At 40.6% G+C, this 13,898-nt stretch overlaps 2 protein-coding genes across 3 annotated transcripts; one reads left to right on the top strand and one right to left on the bottom strand.

The window, feature by feature from the left end:
- The first annotated feature begins 501 nt into the window (after positions 1–501).
- ppp3r1a (protein phosphatase 3, regulatory subunit B, alpha a) lies at positions 502–10,518 on the top strand. Of its 2 annotated transcripts, none has more exons than XM_088304874.1 (6): positions 502–761; positions 5,070–5,113; positions 6,772–6,948; positions 7,117–7,176; positions 7,692–7,876; positions 8,062–10,518. In XM_088304874.1, the coding sequence occupies exons 2-6, from the start codon at positions 5,074–5,076 to the stop codon at positions 8,107–8,109; spliced, it is 510 nt and encodes a 169-aa protein (XP_088161000.1). In that variant the 5' UTR covers positions 502–761; positions 5,070–5,073; the 3' UTR covers positions 8,110–10,518. The 2 variants fall into 2 exon arrangements, with proteins under 2 accessions (XP_088161000.1, XP_088160998.1); XM_088304872.1 differs by having other exon boundaries at positions 504–761; positions 5,070–5,109.
- Positions 10,519–10,939: 421 nt separating this feature from the next.
- Positions 10,940–13,764, bottom strand: pno1 (partner of NOB1 homolog). The gene is made up of 7 exons (XM_088304859.1): positions 13,464–13,764; positions 13,241–13,387; positions 12,588–12,671; positions 12,357–12,417; positions 12,146–12,263; positions 11,491–11,561; positions 10,940–11,173 (listed from the first exon to the last, which is right to left on the bottom strand). The coding sequence occupies exons 1-7, from the start codon at positions 13,650–13,652 to the stop codon at positions 11,106–11,108; spliced, it is 738 nt and encodes a 245-aa protein (XP_088160985.1). The 5' UTR covers positions 13,653–13,764; the 3' UTR covers positions 10,940–11,105.
- Between the last annotated feature and the right edge of the window lie 134 nt (positions 13,765–13,898).

The raw sequence follows: 13,898 nt of genomic DNA, 5'->3' as shown, positions 1-13,898 counted from the left end.
AGCCATGTTTTTCCAATTTATGTCCACAATCCGAGAATTCCAAAAAAGATTTCCCTCGTTTTGCTGAAGCACATCCGCGTCACTACACGTATGAGCCACACACCGACGAATGTAAGAATGGAATAGCGATCGGCTCCTCGCAGCTGAAGCCAGAAGGTAGCCATCTTACGTTGTCACTGTAACTGAAAACACTCTGTTGAGTGCGTGTTTAACGAATTCCTGATTACGTTGCAGAATCTTTGAGCAGCACTCAGAAATATACTTTTGAAGAGAAAATGTATAATTGCATTTTTACGGATAAAATGTGAATGCCGCTCTTCTTCCAGACTTACTGGCACGTCACACACACGTATTTTCGCTGTGCTGGCTTGACATTTAACTTGCTAGTTGACAATTTTTTTCGCAGAAAAAAATCTAGTAAGGCGAGTTGAGCAAAGAGCAACGTAAGATGGCCGCCGGTGGCTTCCCTTCTTTAAAGTCCATTCTTATACAAGTCGGTGCACGCGGCCTGTTGTCTGGCACGGGTCACGAGCCTCCTCCCCACGCTTAGCTCTCTTCTCCGCTTAGCTCTCTTCCCCACTGCGTTCGCGCTTCGTAGAAGAGAGGAAGACCTGGAAAGGAGAACCCACGAAGCTGGGTGAAAACGGCCGAGGCGTGACCAGTTTTTCTCCGCTTATTGGAAACACCTTGGCGGCGTTTCGAACGGTACCTCCCCGGTCTTCCTTACATCGCCCGGGTTACCTTAACCGAACAGCACCATGGTAAGCGAGCCCAGTTGTCTCCTGCGTCGACTAATAGCAACATTCTATTGTTTATTTCGGGTTTTAAAGTCTGCGACATGACGCCCGGATCATTCCTTTTCTTGCCCACTTTTGTGAGTCCTCGTCCGCTCCTTGCCCGGGAAGTGCGGTCGAGGTGGCAAACCTGTCAGACGCTTGGAGCCTTTGGCCCACTTTCGCGTCTCATAATCCCCTGTCGGTGGTCTTGTTGTTTTTTTTCCCTCTCCCCACGAGGTCGTGACACAAATCCACCACTGTAGACAATAATGTCCTGTCTTTTAGCGCTCAATGTCTCGTTTTGTGTGCGTGTGCGCGTGCCCATATGCGTATGTAAATTTGTGTCGGTGTTTGCAGCTGCAACAATGCAATTTCAAAAGGAAGTAGTCGTTATATTCTAGTGCTGCAAAATTTGTAATTCTAAATGTCATTACCTAAATACATAATTGGAAAAATAATTTAATGTGCTAGAGGTCAGCACGTCTGCCACACACTTTAGAGCAGGGGGGGGAGGACTTTTTGAATGGCTGGCCACAGTGGTTTCTAAAATTTGACAGAGGGGCCGGACCAGGAGCAGATGAATGGAGTGTTTTGGTAACTTCACCTCATCGGAGAAAAAAAAAACATTTAATTTTAAATGAAAGGGAACAAAATATATGTCTTTGACACACCACAGTGTGTAGAAAATAAAACATTAACAAGGTTTATTCATTTAATTTTTTTCAAGTTCCTAAAACCTTTAACGGGGCCGCATGTGGCCGCCGGCCGTAGTTTTCCCACACCTGCTTTCGAGGTTGTAGGTTCAATCCTATTTCCATCTTTTAATGTATGCTGTCCATGTGTGTAGGTTTTCCTCCAAAACACGCATGTTAGCTGGACTCTCAAGCCTCTGTTGGTGTGAATGGTGGTTTGCCTTTTGTCTGGCTAATATTTCTTGCATACCTCCATGGAGGTCCTCTCACAAGCTGAAGGAATACATGTTTAAATTCTGTCAACCACATCATGTGGTGCAAAAGCCAAACCACCATGCTACCCTCACAGAAAATGGCTTCACAAACCCTTATTTGACAAATATGAGTGACATCTCCGATCTACAACCACCGCCCCGCCTCAAAAGAGCTAGGCAAATCTTTAAAAAAAAAAGAAATTAAGAAGGGACCACAAATGAGAACTCCGGTGAAAAGACGAGCAGCAGCATTTTGCACCAGGTGGAGGTGCTTGAGGGAGGACTGGCTGACTCCAAAGTGAAGTCTGTTACAATCATCTAGCCTAGCACACACTTTAAAGAGTCTTAAGGTGTAATTAATATTTCCAGTTAGTTATGTGGATAGTCCTTCTACTCAACCTACAGTACAATATACCACAACTCATACCCTGTCCTATGACGATATGGATTCCATACTCTGGTGCATAGCAATCAGACACTTCTGTATCGAATATGGAACAAGAGATGAGCGCTTCAGTCGCACACCCACACAGCCCACTCAGTCTTCTGTGCACTGCTGCAGTTGTGTTGGCACCGGTTTTCAGCAGTATCGGTGGTGGGTAGTATGCTCCCTGTTTGTCTTTTTAGCGCTGGTCCTCTCTACAGTCTATCCCACCTGACTTTTGACGAGAGAAACGGGATACGTCCTGGAATAGATGCCAGTCGCAGGGCACAGATTGACTAAGAAGCATCCAACCATCCATGATCTGAGCCGATTCTCCTCACAAGATCTCGCGGGTATGCTGGAGCCTATCCCAGCTGCCAACGGTCAGTAGGCGGGGTAAACCCTGGAATAGTCGCCAGCCAATCGCAGAAACAAAACAAAAAAAAGCATTCACATTATTAAATATGACAATGATGAATAAATCAAATATTTGTCACTATGATTTTAATTACAACCGCTGTTGTTTTGGGCAGCATGGTGTTTAGCTGGTTTGGGTGTGGAGGAGTGGCAGCATACACGCTGAACGGGTCGCCAACTAAACACACGGCACTTATGCAAGCATCCACATTCACATTCACACCTCTAGCCTTCAAAGACGTTAACATACATGTTTTTGGGAATAGTCAGTTGATTCTTTCACATAACGGTCCATAGTGGCATCAGGCCACTGTTAATGCAGAACCCTGTCAGCGTTTTGCGTTGTTTGTTAGCATTAGGCGAGCAGAATTTTGTCCGCTTAAATACAAAAGTAATTGGTTCAAATGAATGAATTTTCTTTGAAGTGGTTTATCTACGAGGTGATTCTTGATTTTCATGTTTAGTTTGACACTGAATTTCAACTAGGAATGCTGATAGCTTGAAGCAAACCCTTGCCCTCCTTTCTTGGGGGGGAAAAAAAAAAAACCCTGAAAAACTGCTGCTTGTTGTGAAGCTGGCTGGCGCCATCTAAGAGTCATGGCTCAAATTGTTGCTCGCAATTCAAGACAAGAGGGCTTACTTGTTACAGTCGAATAGGCCGCCTCATGAGTGACCCCCCCCCACCCCCCCGCTCGGAACTATAATTAGCCATGCTTATTTGGGTTGCCAGCCAGACTCTTACTTATGCAAAACGAGTATTGTGTTTGTGTTTATTGATTGCGAATGAAGCAACTATTATGGATAAGGCTGCACAATGCCGCCTCTTCTTCTCCATCTGTCTCGTACTCTTGCATCTGGAGTGGAGTGGAGTGGGTTTCTGTGTGATTTTTCTTAGCATGTGCCAATATCCTCATTGAATCAGTAGACTGGATTTTGATTTGATCCACGTTGATGCGAAGACTTCTGATGCAAAGTTGTGAGCCTCAGGATATGTGTGCCCCCCCCCCCCCCCCCTTTTCAGTGATCAATAAGGTTGTTGGCTGCCAACTGTCTTTGAGCGCCATAATCTCATGGCTAATTCCCCCGTGTCACTTTGCTGCGCTTAAAATACCACAACCTCTCTTAGGCTGGATTTACATTTCAGGGCCAATTCGCCAGTTTCAATTTAGTAAAGTTAAAGATGGCCTTTATTAGTCCCACAATGGGGACATTTGCAGTGTTATAGCAGCAAAGATACAAGTCACACAAAGACGGCGGCGTAATGAGGCAGTTAATGTATAACATTAGCAGCAAACATTCAGAAAAAGCAGACGTGAATATACACAGTATATATCTGTACATACACACTTACTTGTTTGTGGAATATGAGTTAAGCAGTAAAATCCACCTGTTTTTAGCCATGTCTAGGGGCGGCCATTTTCTCACTTCGGTCAACTGAAAATGACATAACAGTTGTTCAGGGCTCAGCTTCAGGAAACAGGTGAGCCGTGATTGGTCGCTACAAAATGGCTGCACCCTGAGATGGCTAAAAACGGGTGGATTTTGCTGCTTAGCTCAACATATTTAGAAAATGTTTTTTTTTTATGACTTCCCCCTTAATGTTCTATTAGGACTTGGCGATTATGCAATGGGTTCGGGATTTTGTTTGATATTGAAGTCACAATTTCATGCAAATTTATTTATTAGCTCGTCAATGAGATTTTTTTATTCACTGCTAGCATTAGCACTGGTGATGTTTCTAAAATGGAAGTATGTCTTGTAATTCAATAGACAATCAATGTGTGTAATTCTTAGTGTTGTGTGTTTAGAATTCCAGTCAACACCAAGTGGGGTGTTAATATCTTAAATCTCGCTCACAGAGGGTAATGTCACATGCTGCAAGCAACTGTTTTTTTTCAGGGGGCTTTCAAAACAAGGAATTTGTACACACATTGCGCTGTTCAGCACATGAATAATTTTTCTACCATTGTAATCTTTTTATGATTGTGCTGAGCCAAAGTCGAAATCACGAATCATTTTTTATGAATATCGCAGCCTTATTTGCTATACAATATAATGGAACAGAGTTGGACCGTATTTAATGATCACCGGTTCCGCTGTTGTTTACGTTCACAACGCGTTTTCTCCACATGTTCGTTTGTGTTGGTTGAGCAGATGCCGCTTTAAATCGACCAGGCAATTAATCTGTCCAAATTGGTCAAGATATAACACTGTAAAGGTGACAGAAATATATTACATTCAATGCAAAACATATTTATTTCACAAGTGAGTTAAATTATTTTAGGCACATACAGGAACAGAAGTATGTTTCTCCCTAAAGTCAGGAGGGAATTTGTCTCTGTCATGATGTATCACACGGCAAACTTTCTTGGCATCAATGTGCTACTTTCCTATTAGACTGGGAATTGCGAAATAGAAAAGGTGGAAAATGCTGACTTTCACAGGAAGTGTGAAAAAGGGCTGCTTTTTGAGAATTTCAATAAGCTCTCGTTTCTTCTCTCCACAGGGAAATGAAGCCAGCTACCCACTGGAAATGTGCACGCATTGTAGGTATTTCCACCATTCAAATATGCACTTACAACAGCCTGTGCTTCGAAACACTAGCGTGGTCGAGTTCACGTCCGTTACCTCATTACAGCGACGATATCACAGCTCGTTTAACGCAGAGGACGAGATGGAGAAGCGCTAAAATGGGCCCCAACGCCACGTGCGCTTTCAATCAGCGCAAAGGCCGTCACGGGGCCGTGTTGCCGTGACGACGAAGCTCAGGGACTCAAAGGATACCCTCCAAAACACATGATTAAGGAGATATAGTACATGCTTTTCCCTGGATATTAAGGATGGCAAAAAACTTATCACCTCTGCAAAGAGTAAAAAAAAAAAAACAATTAGAGATACGGTCGTCCCTCGTTTATCGCTGTTAACAGACCAGAACACCTCGTGCAAGGTGAAAAACCGAGAAGTAGAGGTTGACTTTTTTTTGGGGGGGGGGGGATTATTTTTAATTTCTATTTTGGGAATATTTACGCGCTCACAGATTCCGACGAACTGAACGACACATTTGAATAAGTTTACGAGTTTTGGCAACAGAACTTTGTTCAAAAGTTCCGTTTGTTTGTTAATGCGGACGAGACTGGCGAGATGCAACAAGGAAAGATGCGGGGTGAGGGCTGCGATGATGCGCAGCCAATCAGCTCACGGGATGAATCCTCTCGTGCGGACATTGGTCCATCTCGTGCCGGGAACCATGAACGCACTTTGTACGAGTGCCCGGTTTGGCATCCACAAAATTGTTGTTGCGTGCTTTTTCATTGCTCAGCAATGATGTCAACATACTTACCGAAACAGATGGTCCATGCTTATTTCAGTGTTTGCTTGCATTTGTCCCCTGACATCATACCATGAAAGGGGGGCTAGTAGTTGGCGGTGGGTTTCTATCACAAATGACCCAGAACTCAACCCATGGAGGAACTCCAGGAGGGGTATTCACCTCATCTCTTGGTTTCTCGCTCGAGCTCACCAGTGACCTGACCTCCATTTGACTGAGCTTTAAACACAATCATTACACATTATGTCAGACTTTTTTCGGTGGGCTTTGATCAATTAAGTCCCTTCCACTCCCAAGAATCTGGACCGTACAAACAGGAACCTAGTATGCAAACTGGAACCCAGGACCTCTTGACATTATATAATTAGTTGTAGTCTTCCGCTGTCTTAATTATTCACCAGAGCAAGATTTTTTTTGTGGGGTGACACAGTGTCTGGAACGCTCGAGTGCTGCATTCGAGACACTTCCGATGGTTGCCAGTCACTTAGTGTATTGCCTGGAGAATACAGCTTTAGTCGAATACAGTCCCAATTCATTCCCTTTGCGATACGGTTTTCGGAACCCCCAAGTGTTGACTAGAACGAGGACCCAAAAATCTGAATACGTGTGCCGTTTGCACTCCTGATAAATCATAAAATCACAGCAGAACACCGTGCGCCATCTGCATGCCGCAAGTCATGTCCTTGACCTAGTTGCAAGTGGCAGCGTCTTGGCTTCTAATCAGGAGTTTTGACTTGGCTGCCAGCATGATTTTAACATTTTTTTTTTTTCTTGTTCACTTCACGTCAAATAAATACTCAGAGGTTCCCGCGAGATGGTCTGACCAAAACCCTACAAATTAGCACAAAAGTGTCTCATCTCTTGTGTTTTTCCATCTCAGTCGACCCGGACGAGATCAAGCGTCTCGGGAAACGCTTCAAGAAACTGGACCTTGACAACTCTGGCTCGCTCAGCGTGGAGGAGTTCATGTCGCTGCCTGAGTTACAGCAGAACCCTCTCGTGCAGAGGGTCATCGACATATTCGACACGGACGGCAATGGAGAAGTGGACTTCAAAGGTGAATACCGCTTCTGCTACGACGACTACTTGGTTGTTGCGTTTCCTTTGATGTTGGGGCCTTCGTGCAGCTGTAGACTTTTGTGTACCTCTACACTGACTTTGATGCTATCCCATAGTAGAGTAAGTACGCTCATCATTTATTGACTTTGACCCTTGGTCGCCACAGAGTTCATCGAAGGAGTGTCACAGTTCAGCGTCAAAGGCGACAAGGAGCAGAAGCTTCGATGTAAGTTTACAATTTGCATTCTCCAACAAATGTCAAAATTATTTCGTTAGTTATAAGAGGTTAACGACCGGTGTGCATTGAACTCATTTACAGCATAAAAAGGCACGCTCAGTTGCTACTATACTTCTTGTTTTGTTTTGTTCTTTTTAATGTTCTTCTAACCCACCATACTATAATATTATATCGATGACTATTCCACCATTATTTAAGATGAATACAATATAGGAATTAAAAACGCCCTAGAATAGACGAGCCTTGCGTTTCAAAATAATTTGGGGATGAAAAACGTGAGCAGATCGTCTTTGTTTTAGGGTGGTTTTGTTGTCACCGGCACGCGTAGAATTAAAAAAAAAAAAAAAAGTCAAATATTTCCAAAATAGTCTTTCCCTGCTGTTATTATGTAATTCTACTATTATTTGATTTGTTTTGACAATAGACTGTCCACTTATACAATATTTAGATTTTCCCTTCTAAGTGGTTCGGTGTTGCCTGACTGACTTCCTCCACACTTGCAGTCGCATTCCGGATCTACGACATGGACAAAGACGGCTACATCTCCAATGGCGAACTGTTCCAGGTGCTAAAGATGATGGTGGGCAACAACCTGAAAGACACACAGCTGCAGCAGATCGTAGACAAAACCATCATCAACGCCGACAAGGACGGCGACGGCAGGATATCATTCGAGGAGTTCTGCGCGGTGAGTCACGACACTGCAGATTTTTTTTTCTGTGCTGATTGTGCGGTCACAGACATTTTTATTGAAGTCTGTTGATAACCAAAACAGCAGCATCGATTGGAGTATGTAAGCTTTTAATGAGTGTTAGCTATGCATTCTTGAGAGAGAGAAAAAAAAACAACAACCTTGAATTGTGACCTTTGCAGGTGGTGGGCGGTCTGGACATACACAAAAAGATGGTGGTGGACGTGTGAGCTCACCCCCCACCTCCCTTCTCGACCTCCCTCCAGCTGGCTCGAGTCTCCCCGACGCTCCTCGACGCTCGCTTCCTCTGCCTTGTCTGGCAAAATCAAGAAAACGCCTCAGTGTTACGCCAGAGGAACATTTCTGTCTTGCTTTCCCATCACTAAGAGCCTCGTTCAAGTGTAAAGTGAAGGGCGAGGACTGCCGATCCAGTCCAAAAAAAAAAAAATAAAGCTGAAGGATGAGGAGGTGACTGTAAGGTGAAGGGAGGGAATGTCATCTTTTTTAAATGATATTTATTTTGGTTTTCGTCTCAAAAGTATGTATACATTCAGCCACACTTGACTTATTGTGCAACTAGCTGGTCGGGTATGAAGTGCCAAGCAAACATATCCCCCCCCATACCCTCTCCACCCCCACACTACACTATTACCTAAAATGTATTTTCGAAATACTTAAGTAATAAGAGGATTCTGCACGTTTTTTTGGCGCTTGACAAGACATACTTGTGCAACTGTGAAATCTTTATTTTAGTGTAATTTTAATTGTCACTCGACAGGCCTGGAATTAGAAATGCATTTTTTTTTTTAGGTATTGCTAGCCTGGAACGAAGTAATTGCTTTTGGAAAATGTCTTATTTTAATTGTAATAATAATAATTATAATTATGAAAATAAGATTCAGCATCTGTCCAATTAAATTTATGGGGTGGTTTTGTTGACGCTCGATGGGCATAAAATGAGAAATATATTTTTAAAATAATAATGAAAAACAACTTAAGCATCTGTCAGGTAATCTGTATTTGTTAAAAATTTTTGTTGTTGCTAAAAAAAAGGTGTTTTTGCATTTTTTTTTTGTTGTTCGGACTAAATGAGGAATAAAGTGGATGCCTGATAATCTTTATTTTAGGACATTTTGGTTGTTGCTAGATGGGCCTGGAAAAAGAAAACTTTTTGGTTTGAGGAAAATCTTTTTTCAAAATAAGTATTTTTTTGGTAAATGTCTTCTGTGTAAATGACAATTCAGTTTGTTTTCACGAGACGGACCTGGAATGAGAAAACTACTTTGCTGTCTTTCAAAAAATGTATTTTCAAAATAATTAAGAACACTTAGAATTTGGTAGGTATTCGTCATTTTAGAGGACTTTAATTTTGACTAGATGGGCCGAGAATGAGAAAAATATTTAGCGGTTTTTGGTAAATAATTCAGAAAAAAATAGAACAACCATCATATAATCTGCATCTTATGATGTGCTTGTTACACACGCCTGAAATAACAAAACTATTTTTCCAAATATTTCCAAGAAAAAACTGGCTGCTATGAGCCTGATACGAAAACGGGAACGTGCATGATGTGGATTTTTTTTTTTTTTTTTGTCGACACGTTTGGAACGACTCGTCTTGTTTACATTCTGATGTGGATGTGATGTGAATAGAAACTATTTAATAAGAGATGTACACAAAATGGATGTTGCCAAATGTTTGGTCTCCACATGAACTCAATTGTATTTCAGTACGTCATTAACTGCCATATACAAGCTTTTTTTTTTTTTAATGTTTTGTATATACGTATTTGTTAAACACTTCTGTCTCTGGTCACCATCATGCGTTGGTTTGGAAGTGCTTCGTCTTGAGTTTGTGTGTGTGTGTGGTGGTGGGGTTTCAGATGTACGTTCTGGCAGTGGTTCTCAATCTTTATTTCAGTGATGTACCCCCTGTAAAATATTTTTTCAACCAAGTACCCCTGATCCAGCGCAAAAAAAAAAAAAAAGACTTAAAGCATACCCTCAGTGTCTGATTTGATAAACCTGAGAATCCTCCAAACTTTAGTTATGTTGGGCTACTAAAAAAAATAATCAACCAAGTGTCCTCTTTTGGATCATAGAAGAGACCTGCAACTTGTGGGAATAAATCCAAATAAAAGCCAATCTGCAACATACAATCGGAATTTTGCCGACTATGGTTTGGCCTTCTTTTGCACTTGTGCCTGAGTTTTTTCAGGAAGCTTACGCTGCAACCACAACTCCATTATTTGCGTCTTCAAGTGATTGACAGGTAATAGAGATGGCATGTAACAAGTTGGATTGAACCTTTCTTGTATGGGGGAGAATCTGGGTTTTTAAAATAAATGGAAAAACCTACTCAATAGGGCATTTGTTTTATAATCTTCCTGAAATATTTAATTAATTCAATAATTATTTTTGCAGTGTTTTTTTTCTTTAAAATCTCACGTTCCCCCTGGAGTTCCTTCAAGTAGCCCCAGGGGTTCGCGTACCCCCATTTGAGAACCACTGCATTATGGTATACAGTATTTAAGATTTATGTTTTTCTGCATGCTGCAATTTATGCTATGGGACTGTTGGAAACTTGATACGATATGAACACGAAATACCATTTAAATAAACAGAACTGAAAAAAATTGTCCATTTTGTATTTCTTAAAACGTATTGAGTTGGTTATTTGTTAGTTTTTTTTTTAAATCAAAACTATCAGCATGGGTTAAAAAAATATCAAATTAGTTTTGAAATGTTCACAATGCTCTTGAACCGTTTTAAAGTAAACTGAAATTAGTTACTTAATTTTTTTAAATTAAAACTCATTTTAGACAGATATACAAATATTTTCTTTTTTGCATGATAAAAACAAGCCATTTAAATTCACTCAGTTTTTTTTTATTTACCTTTTTCACTTGGCATAACCAAAAAATATTTAAACTCAAATGTTTCGATTGTCCCATTTAAAAAATAAAACATTTCACTTTTTTAAAAAATGTAGTTTTGAATATTTCAGGTATTGAGGTCCACACAAGATGGCCAACCGTTGCACAAAATGGACTTCATTGATCATTTCCAAATGTTTTAATATATATATACACAAAAGTCACACAGAAATGTTCATCACACACGTGTCAAATTGGTCATCTGACGTCAAGTCCATGATGATTAAATCCAAATTAACTCCCTTGTCCATACCATATGAATTCTTATCAACCCATCACAAAACAGTGGATCAGAATCTTTCTGCAGATCTGCTGGCGACAACTCGGATGTTTCCGTAGACTTTGGAAGGCGGACTTCCTGTTGTAGATAAAGCGTTTATTAACAAAGATTTCATTTACTATTCACTTTGAAATGAGCCCCTGAAATTGTGCTTCGCAATATTCCCATTTTCTACAAATATCTGTGAGTGTTTTAGATTTTCAAAGGAACACTTGTATGACATTCCCACGAGAGTACATTGTCCCAAGAGCGGTGAGGTATAATGTCCAATGTATTTCGCAAAATTCCCAAATCGGAGGAAAATCACAGCCATAAAACCTGTAACCACTCCTGCAACTTGACAACAATGGTGCTAGACTACTCTAAGTGGCTAAAATATAAAATATGTCACTCACCTAGGATGAGGTTACATATGGCTGTCCGGGCCATCCTAATGTTTTGAAAGGAGCCCAAGATGTGCACTTTGCTGTGGACACAATACAACATTGACAATGGTCAACTTGTAGCACAAATCAATGTTACATACACGTCACAATATTAGCACAAACAGTTCACATTCCAGCCAAGACAATGACATCAAATTGAAGTCAAATCATTCATTTTCCTTTTATTTGATTAAAATAAAAAAAATCTATTAATGTATTTTATTAACTGAACTAAACTTGATTTAAACAGATTTGTATTTTATTTCCAACAATATATAATTATTGGTACTAGTGAACTTTGTTGAAATAAAATGTTAGTAACACATTGTTTATGCTCTTTGCATTTTTAAATTCATTTTAATTTGACATTTTTAAGTACAAAATGTCAACGTCACCTGCATTCCCTGAAAAATGAAAGTTAATGTACTGAAAAGTATTGTGTGTATTGAAAATATGGTAATTAAAATCCATTTAAAAACCAAAGAATGTTAAAATGTCACACGATTTAATATCACTCGCATATTTCTTTTTTGTGTTCAAAATGATTGTATATGAATAAAAACTACATTTCAAAAAATGCTCAAGCAATAGCGTAAAAGCTGAAGCCTATTTTTCATCAACTGACGTGTCGGCAAGCACGATGCGAGTCTTGGTGACGTTTTCGATGGTGAATTTGGTTTTTCCGCCTTTTCCTGCGATCCTGCCGATGGCTCGGGACAAGTGGTCGCCCTTCAGCGGCTTCACTGCAAAAACAGACAAAAAACAAAAACAAAACAAAAGCAGAATATTTGAGCCTTTCATTTCATCGAATGGACATTGCCAAAGGTTATTATTACCGTCTGTGATGTCAAAGGATTCGAGAAAGAGCTCGTCCAGTCTGACCAGGGCCAACGCGTCCTGGAAAGTGACCACAAACAGATGTCCATTTCTATGACTCTGTTTGAAACAAACTGTTTGGAATTACCAGTAAAATGTTTCAGTATATTTGAGTGCACCACTTCCAAGACCATTTCCACATTTGCTTTTTATGCACACGTTTAAAAATGTAGACGAGACAACACACTTACCTCAACCTGGAATCCCAGAATGAAGGCTTTCACGAAATCTGCAGCTTTAGTAAGTGAGGCGATATCTTGTGTCTCTTTGCAAGTCTGGAAAAAGGAACAAAACAAACAAAGATAAAATAAATCACATGACAGTATTTTTAGGACCATGACCTAACCCCGGATAGGCGGCAGATAATAGATGGATAAAAGGATCGTCTTTTTTGGCCATCTCAACATGCACAAAATCACCTCCAAACTCACTCAGTAGCACCCTTTGAAACTCACACGAGCTTCATCAATAAACACGTAATTTGGTTGACGTCTGAAATAACGAGAGACACAAAAAAGTCTCAAGAACCCATACCTGATCTTCAACAGGAGGTCACGCTGGATGAATTACAGATTTGATTAACATTTTAAGGCTTTGTATAAAGTAGGAAAAAATAGCCTCCCTCACCACCACAGTGAAATTTGGTGGACAAGTCTATTAAGACATAACGTTCAAAAAAGTCTCAAGAACCCATCCCCCAAAATGAACAGTCAGTCAGTCAGCCAGCTTGAAGCAGTCGTTTTGGGCCAAATTCCAGATTTTCAACACTTATCACTACCTACAACCTTTATAATTCATCTACTATGACGTTACCACCGCGCTTGGATTTACGGCAGACACTCACTTTAATCTCCACATTTCGTGTTTTGAGGTTGAATCGAACTTGAAGCTGCAGGTTCTCCACGATGGGAGTGAAGATCTTCAGCCAGTTCTCCTTCAGTGGCGTGTAACGGTGAGCCGGGACGGCCACTTTACGCATCTGATCGGCCCCCTAAAAACACAAACATTTACATTCACACTCCTTCTATACATTTAAAGAAATTTAAACGCAATGCGATCGTTAATACCCTTAATTTGTCGAGAGAAATAGGTGGAAACTGTGGCCTCTTGCTTGTTCCAGGACCCTCTGTGTCCATATCAGCTGCCTCGAGTTTCCTCTTTTGGCTCTTTTTAGACTTGACTTTTATGAAACTGTCACTGTCGTCCAGCTTTTCCACTACGCCAGCTTGCAATGCGTCATTTGTTGTCGAATCCATGCTGAAAATCAGGTTTAAAAAGTCAAATTGTCAACTAAAAAGTAAGCAAGTTAACGAGCACAGAGGTTGATAGTGTCCTCGTGCAACAGGAAAGACCCGAAGGGAACATCGATGTCGCCTGACTAAAAAAGAAATACGTAAACGATGATTATTACATTCATACCCATTACAATGATATTCATATCAATTCACCATAATATAAATAAACAAGGTTTGATTTTTCATAAATGTGGTAAATGTTTATTC

The sequence above is a fragment of the Idiotropiscis lumnitzeri genome, chromosome 9 (genome assembly GCF_059441095.1).
Source record: "Idiotropiscis lumnitzeri isolate Australia: NSW breed Sydney's pygmy pipehorse chromosome 9, RoL_Ilum_1.0, whole genome shotgun sequence".
Taxonomy (NCBI): domain Eukaryota; kingdom Metazoa; phylum Chordata; class Actinopteri; order Syngnathiformes; family Syngnathidae; genus Idiotropiscis; species Idiotropiscis lumnitzeri.
This window is presented reverse-complemented; position numbering and strand designations above follow the sequence as displayed.